Source organism: Aulonocara sp. 'chitande type north' Nkhata Bay, linkage group LG9 (assembly GCF_057382095.1).
Source record: "Aulonocara sp. 'chitande type north' Nkhata Bay isolate Kocher_YH1m ecotype deep benthic linkage group LG9, A_spYH_male_GT1.1, whole genome shotgun sequence".
Lineage (NCBI taxonomy): Eukaryota > Metazoa > Chordata > Actinopteri > Cichliformes > Cichlidae > Aulonocara > Aulonocara sp. 'chitande type north' Nkhata Bay.
The window spans coordinates 32,120,676-32,131,398 of record NC_141352.1 but is presented as its reverse complement, the minus strand read 5'-3'; the positions used below and the strand labels follow the sequence as shown (position 1 = coordinate 32,131,398).

Below are 10,723 nucleotides of genomic sequence, written 5' to 3'. Positions count from 1 at the left end.
AACATCAGCATAGGCACTTAGACGCTGGGTAACCCTCTCTTTCCACTCCTGCGGGAGGGGAGAATTGCCAAAGTCAAATGTCAAATCTGGGTGAGCAGGTTCATCAACTGGCTGTGCAGTAACATTACAACATTTCACAGTGTCATCATTTTTGGTTGAAATGGGTGATTCGTCATATATCTTTGCAGGACTATGGAGCTCTGCAATGATACATCTAGAAGGCAGTGTTACGTCATGCTCAGTTTCATTTCTCACCCATATAGGTAACCTATGAGGATGCTTCTTGGGCAAAGTGACAAGACAGCACTCCACAAAAATTCCCCCTGGTAAGGTGGATGTCGTTGGCTGTTCAACAATGGCACATTCACCAGCACTGCTGGATCTGACACAGCCTTCAAGGAGGACCCTCCCTTGAGCTGGTACTACGTGTTGCACCTTGCCCTTAAGAGTTACAAAGCCATCGTTTCCGGCTAGGTTTATCTCTCTCCTGACCTTGAGTGTACGGAGGATCTGCCTGTAGCCATAGACCGACGACAAATCATTGGGATCTTTACCTTGACAATATTCGTCGTACAGAACATCAAGTGCATTTGTCCCAATCAGCACAGGCAAGTCACAGTTAGAGCGTAAGTCAGGTACTACTAAAGCAAGGCTAGAAACCTCAGGCTCAGTTTCAATAAAGCTTTTTGGAAACTTAAGGCTGATGGGTATGTATCCCAAGTAAGGAACATTTTGGCCACTAGCAGCCTCAACATCCAGGCCACTGATAGGCTGAATGGGATGTTCTGAAAGATTGGTGTTGTAAAATGAAGCGGACACTGTGGTCACTTGAGACCCAGTGTCAAGGAGACAACTGCAATTGACTCCCGACACGGTGACATTTGCTGTACATTTCTGTCCTACAAGTCCCTTGGGTAACCTAATCTGGGGTCGTGCTGCACGAGAGAGAGAAGATACTTTGCTCTGAGGTTCCGGTTTGGGACGTTCATGATTACTTTCAGTTCCTGGTAGTCCCTCCCCAGAAACTGATTTTAGTTTAAAGCTGACATATTCTGTTCCTCCCAGACTTGTAGTTTTTGGTTGAACTCCTTACGTTTCATTTCAACTAGTTCAGGGTTTGGTTCATTGCTGCAAGAGGGAGCAATATGACCATCCTCGCCGCACCTGAAGCAGTACCATGGGCGTGGCTTCTTAGTGGGCTTAGTCTCACTTGGGTCAGATTTCTCTTTAGGAAGAATCTTGAACTTAGGTTTGGTTTTCTTATTTGGCTTGTCAGAGTTCTGGCTTGAACTGTCAATAGCTGATGCTTTCAGTGAAGCCACTTGGGCTTGTAGCTTTGCAAGTTTCCTTTCTAACTTATGTGCATCAAAAGGCACTAGCCTATCATTAACAGCTGATACGTCTGTATCATCAGTGACATACTCTCCTACTTCAAGGGAGTTCAAATGTGCCTTAGGTTTAGAAATGCCTAAGTGCTGTTTCATTCGGCTGGACTTTGCTGCTTGCCGGTCCTCCTCAGTACGTAGCATGAGGAGCAACTCTGGAAATGAAGGTGGCTTGTCCTTCTTCTGCTCAAGCTGCAAGGTTGTGATCAAGCTGTTGTTCCAGCAACCTCTACAAAACTGTTTAAGCAGTTGGCGATCTGAATCATTTGTAGTGATGCCACCTCTTTTAATGACTTTACTCAGGGTTATCTGCAACCGCTGTAAATAGGCAGAAGGCTTTTCACCTGAGTTCTGGTTTGTGCTCAGGAATTTGGCAAAAAGCTCATCCCCATCATCAACAGTACCATACGCTGAGTCAAGAAGGCTGAGATAGTCATGGGGAGAAGCGTTAGGACCAAGGTGCTTTACAATGTTAGCAGCTGGTGGAAGAAGGCTCTCAACTATTTTCCTTACCATATGTTTGTCAGATATGGTACAATCTATGAGGTGGAATTCAACATTGTTGCGCCACGTATCATAATCAGCTTCGAAAGTAGAGCAAGGGGTTTTCCCCGAGAAGGGCCTGAGCTTTGCATGACCTTGAGAAGGCATTTCATTGTTCTTAATGACATGCTCAACTACTACTCTCTGTACTTCAGGTGTAGTGAGCTGTTCAGGTGGTAAGTAGATAGTAGTTTTTCTGTGCGAGGGAGTCACTTCTACACTTGGAGAGGATGAGTGAGAGTCATGCTCAGGCAAGTGGGTTAAATCACTGCCCAGTTTGAGAGAACTTTGATGCTCTATGATGGCTGGTTCATCTTGGTCTGTGTCACTAGTGAGCTGCAGATTCTGATTAGGCACTGTTACATTTGGCCCAACTGCGGGATCACTCTCAGTGGACTTCTTCATTCTGGCCAGCTCATCTAGTAAAACCTTCTCAAAATCTGCACCACTCAGTTTAGCAAGCCCTTTCAGTTCAGTTAGGTAAGAATGGGTTAAACATGAACCCCTGTCTGCAGCATACAGCGCAGACAGAAGCTGGATATGATGGACAACACTTGGGTTACGGCTTTGTCTTTTGCAAGGCAAGCTATCCTTAAGGAACTGGACTGGTTCACCTGATTGGAACTCCACAATGGCTGTGTTTTTAAACTGTGCCTCTGTGCTAGTTACTTTGATTACTCTTCCAATAGAACCAAACTGCCCTAAGTAATCAATAACCTCATTGTCAACCTCATCGCCTGTTAACCCTCCTACTAGGACAGAGTTAGGTACTTTGACACCTTCACTTTGGATTACATCCATGTTGTCTTATTGCTCCAACCCAGAATGTCATGGACAATTGTAATGATTTGACCCAAAAGGCATGAAAGCACCAGTTGCTCAACTTCCAAAATAAAAGGAATTAAACCTCCTGGCTGGCTCGCCACGTTTTGTGTAGCGCCTCTACTCAGGACCAGTACACTCTCACTTCAAATAGAGACCCTAGACATCTTTCTAGGTTCAGGAGGAGGTTTTGTTTTGGAGACTCACAAAAGGAGTTGGCTTGGAAGTGAATAACTGGGACCTTTATTGCCTCAGTACCATTTATACACATATACAACACAATAACCCAAATTGCACACTAATAGTGCATTTTTAAAGGTGAATACATGTAAAACAAAACAAAATAAAGACATTTAAATGGAAGATTTATACTGAACAGTATCAGAGCTCTTTGGAATGAATGAAACAGATTAAAGTGTTCCTGTTGTGAAGTTTGAATTGTCCAGTCTGAATTGTCCTTTAAAGTCGTTGAAAACCCAAACAGGTGTACTGTAGGGGAATTGTCAGTGTGCAAACCCTATTATCCGGGTAGGAAAAGTAGTGCATAGGGCTTATCTGTAATCCAGGGTTGCTTGAATCAGTTTCTCAGGCAAATCCCACAATCCGATCGCATGGCTGGCCACACCATTTCACGATCATCCAGGATCTCATTTGGGCTGTTCTCGCCGTCAGTGGTTCTCCAGAATTCTTCTAGTAGTTCAAAAAAAACCAATCTACACAAACAGTGCAGAACAATCAATTTCTTTTCCCATTTTGTGTTCTTAACATGAGCTCATTAACTTCTTTTCCAAATGTATTAATCACAAATGGCATTCCCTTTAGCTTACCAAGTTACAAGAGTTACAGTAACTTGTTTGTACCAGTATCAACAATTTTATCAAAATTATATCACAACAAAGAACATCAGCAGCTTAAACAGTAATGTAAACAGTCATAGCAATGAAAGCGACATTCATCCTTAAGGCTTACAAGCAAATGTAACTTAATTCAGTGCAAATACTATTAAACTTGAAATATGCTCATATCTATTAAGACATAACCATTCTAATATAAACAGAGCTATTGCTTCTACTTGAATACCTCCCCGATCGGAATATGGCTTCAGCGGGGTGGGGTGGCTAACAGCTATTAGCAGCTAGCATCGCATCTAGCATCGGCATCGTTTAGCTCAAAGCATTCAACACTTATAACACACTGTAAAGAACAACAGGAGAAGTGAAACAACACGCCAGATTCTCATAGCTCCCGATTGGTTTTTGTTCAAAGGTTTCTGAGCTGAATCGGCTAGTGAAATACATTATCTAACTTAACAGGTAGCTAACGAAAGCACGTGACTCACCGGGATTTTCAGACACAAATAACTTGACAGACGTTATTCCCTTTGTGGTCAGAGTTCGGGGCCTAATAAAAGAGTACCTTATTAGCATTTATACGTAAAACAATCTGGTCTCATTAACCGGGTTGCAGTATTGCATACCAAGATACGTTTTCCATGCGCTCCGACACGTACTTGACCGCCATCAGAGGGAAGATCTCACAGGAAGAGAGAGGTAATACTTCCTGCGCACTAGACGCAAGGTCATCAGAACACAAGACTGCATCACAGCGCCCCCTTGTGACAATAACAGGCTATAGCCTTAGATTACAAAAAGGGATTTTGCAGCCCTGTATTTCACATGGGTTACACTAGCAAACACCAGGACTGTGGCGCTTTTTCAGCTTCTTTATCCTGTATTTAGTGGTGATATGATAAAAATTCCTTCACTGATACGAATTTTGGTGACTGCGAAGTTATGTACGCACAATGTGGGATGAGCATGACAAGTGAAATAAATACTAATGGAAAATGTAACATCGCATTCACAGGAAGATGAGAAATATGAAAATCAGAAGAATTCAGATTTATAATAAATCTTCTTTCAAAACAGATAAATGTTAATAATCATGGAGCCTTCAGCTCCACATACAACTGTGTATGGGGAGCAATAAAAGGAGATCCACTAAGACTGAGAGGAGGAGAGAAACTAGTATTACTGTAAAAAACATCAATATTCAACAACCTATGACTTTCATGCTGAACTGACAGGAATGAAGAGTTCAGATAATGTATAGGCTATATTAAGAAATACAAATTTGCAAACACATAGACATACACAGGCCAGTCCTACCAGTGGCTGGATGAAGCTGGAGTGGAGGGTGAAGGCAACAGTGTTCCCAGTGCTAATCAGAGCACTGGGGGAGTGGCTGCAGCCTAGGAATATCATCAGAGATCTCTGTCCAGAAGAGCACAGTCCTAGGAACAACAGAGATATTGTGCAGCACCCTCCCAGGCCTCTCTTGAAGGATAAAGATATTAGAGATTAGCCCAAGAACAGTGTGTCGAGAGCTTCATGGAATGGATTTCCACGGCCAAGCAGCTGCATCTGAGCCTTACATCACCAAGCACAATGCAAAGCATCAGAGGCAGTGGTTTAAAGTACTCTAGCTGAAGCTGTCACTCAAGTTCATATGAGTGTGAAGGTAGACGAGCAAATACTTATGGCAACATAGTGAATAAAGATGAAACTGACTGTTTCTGAATAATGTTTGATCTGATACAATTTCTGATAAAGTTATGAAGCACAATTACGGTATGCTGAGTTAAGCATTTTCAGTAGATCTTTATTTCAGAATTTTTCAAAATTTGAAATTTTCAAAGGCTAAAATACCTGGGGTAGCAGCTCAGGAAGTAAAACAGGTCTGTTAATTGGAAGGTTGGTGGTTCAATCCCTGGCTGACCCAGTCTGCATCACAAAGTATCCGTGGGCAAATGGGTGAATGAGACGTGTATAAAGCGCTTTTAATGGTCAAGTAGAATAGATGCGCTATATAAGATTCAGTTTATGTATTAATTTTATTTTTTCATATTATAATGAAAAAGGTCCAGCAAAATGCATTATTACATGAGAACAGCAAAATAAATCCTTTGTAATGTCACTGATTTACATTTTGACAGTAGAATGAAAGTCATGATTTTACAAACCTTGGATTATGTCCACTGTAGACACCTTAAAAAAAATATTGCTTCCCATTAAAGCAATTACAAATTAAATAGCCAAGATGCAACAGTCTGGGTTGATAAATGAAACCAAATAATTACAACAGCAGACTGTTCAGAAAGTCTGTGCATTTTACTCTTCATATATTAGCTAGCAAGCTGGATCACTCTATTACAAACCCTTCACTCTTACCTTAATTCAAACCCAAGTCAAATCTTCTAAATCAAGGCTATTTGTGTCTAACACTGGCAGTCAGTCAAGACGTCAGTCACTCTGTGCAATACAGCCAAACGGTCCATGAATGCAGCTTGATAACGAAGCTTGCTAGCATTAGCTGATGAATTAGCAATTTAGCTTTTCATGCAGAAATCTTAATGTCTGGCTCCAAAAACCTGATGCTTCAAAACAAAACCTCACCAATGTTGTATCTCTTCACTGGCTGTAATACACTGTTCATTTGCATTTGACCATTTATGAGTTATACACTTGAAAAACAACTCAAATATGGACACACACTTTCACAGATGCATGTAAACCTTATACTACTGATCAGTTTTAAACTCTAACTATAAAACCATTCTGCCTAGCATTCACTTCTTTTCTCAAATGAGTGCAGCATCCTAAAAACACACATATTTGCAGAGACATGCAACATTATCCTCTTAATTAAACTGGGCCAAGTCCTGTTTGCACACCTAGTCCCACATACAACTGACTGAGCAGGTGTAAGAAAAGGCAGAGCATTTATATTGTATGCACTCTTTGTGACTTAAACATTTTCAGAAAATCCAGGGAGGAGATGCTGGGAAAGACCGAGTTGGTCAAGCATGGTGGTGCCAATGGCAGATCACTTTGGACAATGAGGGGTGTCGTGGAAAAATCAATAACTGGCTTTCTGTCTCCCCTGTTCTTCTCCTTCCTCAGGCTTCAGCTGTGTGTTGTTGTGTGTGGAGAATCACAGAATTCATTGCATGTGTATGAGTGTGTGTCACTTCAGTTTATAGACAGAATGTTTTTACATCAAGAAAAAGCAAACTACCATTTTGCTTTTTAATGAAATTCAAATAAACAATTAGTAAAAGAGTAAGTGAACATATAAATAAAGAAGGATGGAGAGATAAAAGGCGAGGCTCAGTGTGGGCTCTTTGTACTGGAAGCTCATCAGCAGCTGTTCTTTTTCTCGACCAGCTGCTGTCAGCATGCACGGCCTCGTGGGAGTTGCCTGCATCCTGTCACTATTACAGGACCTGTCAGCTTCTGCAGTAAACACACACGTGCAATGAAACAACATGCCACATCCAGGTATGTACACACTCATACACAGAAAGCATAACAAAGCTGCTTTAAAACTATCCCACAGTAAACTTGTACACATGAACACTGAATATATACAAGCATCCACACACAGCCATCAGTTGTGGTGTCATGATCACAGATTTTAGAGGAAGGCAGACTGCTGAGCAACAAATACTAAGGTGCAATGGCTTCATATTGATTGTTCCCAGGAATCAATACCAAGCTACTTTGATATCTCACTCTCAGAGAAAGAGCCCCACCATCTGTAAATGCTGGTGTGTCATAACACATCTCTTCTTCAACTCTTTATTCACCCGTTTCTTACAGCAAACATAATTCATCTCACCCAAAAGACTGTTTCACGCATGAATCCTTCTGGATGCCTTTTCCAAGTGTGTGTTATCTAGTTCCATGCTTTGACATCTCCCTATACGGACACAGTGCGCCAGTACTTATCAGTGGAAAAGTTATAACAGTGGCTAGAGCAAAATTTCCACCCCAGGCATTTTCATTCCTCGTGTTTGTACAGTCCACAAATCATCACACGTACACACACGATTCCCCAGCTTGCCTCCTTTCTATACCTCCAACCAATCACTTTGCAGGACCTCGGCCTGTCAACACAGAACACCGGTAATCAACTCATTAATTACGTCCGTGTTTTGTGGAGACTCACTTCCTTTGTGCCACACTGGTATCAGTTACATTACACTGCAATTATATTGAATTACTAAGCACAATCTGCATGCGACAGCTGTTATGGCTAAATTATGCTGACTCCAAGACAAACCCTCTGTGCAATTTGGAAAATGGAAATATTGTCTGTTTGTTAATGGGGGTTATTTGATAAGAAAATGAGGAAGCACTGCATTAGTCCTGTTAGTACTCTTCAAAACATTCAGAGATTATACCACTTAAAAATATGATTTTTTTTTCAATAGTCTACATTAAAAAACTGTGCTGATAGTCAATAGTTCAAGAGTTTGACATTTAGGAAAATGCACTGAAACACTTTGGATGTGTTGGATGTATTATGACTATTAATATATGAAATATAACACAGATCACATGTATGTGTGTTGAATCTACACACACCGGGGGAAAAAGACAAAACTTAGACTAAATGTTACATTTTTATATACCAATAAGACTTACTGACATATCAGTGTCTGGCAAGATAACAGAAAGAACTAAACATCAACATAAAATGTTATGTTTGACAATAAATCAAGAAAATGAATACTTCTATGGATAAATTACAGTAAGAGAGTTAAAAGTCTTAATTTCCTTACATGGATACACAGAGTAGGTGGCTGATAATAATGTAAAAACAATGGAAACAGCCAAGTTAGATATATCACCTGCTTCCAGTCTTTATAATAATCTATCATTTGATAGCCAGCTTCACTTTTTCTTTTCAAATTTTTAATCATGTTCATTTTCTATTTTTTGTTTTTAATTTTCTGTATTTTTTTCATTTAAATTTGTTTTTACATATTTATTCTTCTGTGCAGCTCATTGGTTCATTGTGGTTGTTTTTAAAGTGTTTTACACATTAGGCTGGTATGGTATGCTAACAGTATTACTTCCCAATCTGTGAGTAGATTGGGAGGTAATCTATAGTTTTATAGTCTAGTACTATAAATAGTGCTTGAAAAGCAATATCTTAGAAGCAATTGTGGAATTTTTCATGATTTATCTGCTTTTTCCAGGTTTTAAGACAACTACAGCAACTACCGTGATGCTGCAGTCACTCGTTATAATTGTAAAGATTCTCAATAACTCGTGCATTTAAACAAAGTACAGACAAAAATTTTCACCTGATGGTGTCACGAGAATTATCAGGGAAAATCTGTATGGTTCAGTCATGAAAGCCTGTCATGGAAATTATGCCTCCTTTAAGGACAATAATCAACTGAAGTAAGTTTATAAATTCAGTAGTAACAACAAAAATCTCTGCTCATACAAATCTCCTGAGTCATCACTTTTACAACTTTTTCATTTGAAGTGAATTATAATCCGATATGAGGCCAAAAATAGACAAATGAGACTCTGGTGGGACTAATGCATTCACACAGGTTTGTGGTTAAATGTGGGGCCATTGCTAAACTGCAACTAGTGTTCTGTGAACAGCAGGGTTACCCGATAACCTTGCCTTACACATGAGACGTGGAGTTTGATGTTATACTGCCACAGTAACATCAGGACCAGCACTATAAATCACCACTGATCCCAAACCATATACAAACCACGAAAAATCAATTCAGCCTTCACTCCTTTGCCAAGAAGCCTATAATTCACTTGTGATGCAAAACAAGCACGCGAGGCAAAGGGTAGAGGAAGAGTTGAGAATACTGTTAACTACATGCAAATGCATGCTGCGTTTGCCATGATAGGATCAACCCACTTGGGAAGAGCGGATGACATACTGCATAATGCTAGCTGCTTTCACATGATTACACATGATATGAAAAATTTCAAGTTGTAAAGGCCCTTTGTTGTCACAGTGGTGAGAGCAGATGAAAACACCCAATAGTGTCAAACTCCCAGGGGGATTAACAGTTATGGTTATTAAGAGATTTTTACCAGTAACTCCATTAGAGAAATAGTTTGACAAATTATGAATGCCTTCTTTTAGCTGCCTCACTGATTTTGATGAGACAATGTGAGTACAGAAAACACAAAGCCTCCGTTAACAATTTGAAAGAGTGAGGTATATCAGCAAAGCCGAGCTCTGTGCAGTGACATCTTGGATTGTCGTTGCAGTGATAAAAGAACATTACATTACTTTTAAGTATATCCAGACCAGCTTTTCCCCCTTGATTGTGTTTATATGCTAAACTAAGCTGGCTGCTGCCTGCAGTACACACACCATACTGGTGTCACGCATCTGCAAAAAAGCAACTAGGCATATTTTACAAAACACCAACTATTACTTTTATGACCTACTCTAGATGTACTTTGCAACAAAGTACTGTAGAGTGTATCTCCACTTTAGATTTATTTAATTCCTCCATCATTTACTATGTGTGTGGAAAAAAACCCATAACATGGATTTTGGGGATTCTACTCACGCACCACGAGCACATTAATAACTTGACTTACTGAAATGAAAGAATAAAGCTGATTGATAGTAATAAAGACGCATTTGGATGTGTCATGGGGGATTTCCAAAAAAAACCCAACCCAGCCCTGGAATGAGAGTGTTTGTGTTTGGAAAATGTGCCTTCTTCATTTAGTCTTTGATGGAGCCATACCTGCTGTGTTGTGCTGTCAGGTCTAGTTCTTCTCATGCATTTTGAGCCAGGTTTAAGTCATTCACTGGGAAAGAATTAATTTGAAAGCGCCGTCATCTGCAATGATTAGTCCCATTACTTGTTTTCTGCCTCCGAGGCTACGCATGTCTTGTCTTTTGCAGTTAAAGTATGATATCCCAAACAACCAAGAAAATGCTAAAGACACAGAGCAAGATCTGAAATGTTCCAACACTTCGAACTTTAAACACCTCAAAGTTGAAACATTGCTGTATTTGTACATGCAAGGTCAAAGTAAGTCAGCCAGCTGTGTTCTCAACTTCATTTGTGTGCATTTTCCCTTCAATAAATAGACCGAGAGGAAGGCCTGTACTTCTAAGGTGAT

General features: G+C 40.2%; 1 protein-coding gene across 1 annotated transcript; it reads right to left on the bottom strand.

The window, feature by feature from the left end:
* Positions 1 to 1,031: 1,031 nt before the first annotated feature.
* Positions 1,032 to 4,407, bottom strand: LOC147322540 (zinc finger CCHC domain-containing protein 12-like). The gene is made up of 2 exons (XM_086306986.1): positions 4,090 to 4,407; positions 1,032 to 3,463 (listed from the first exon to the last, which is right to left on the bottom strand). Exon 2 carries the CDS (start codon positions 2,727 to 2,729, stop codon positions 1,032 to 1,034), a length of 1,698 nt encoding a protein of 565 aa, XP_086163112.1. The 5' UTR covers positions 2,730 to 3,463; positions 4,090 to 4,407.
* Between the last annotated feature and the right edge of the window lie 6,316 nt (positions 4,408 to 10,723).

What these genes read in the sequence shown, in the direction of transcription:
- LOC147322540 (XM_086306986.1), bottom strand. Translation starts at nt 2,729, where the DNA reads ATGGATGTAATCCAAAGTGAAGGTGTCAAAGTACCTAACTCTGTCCTA.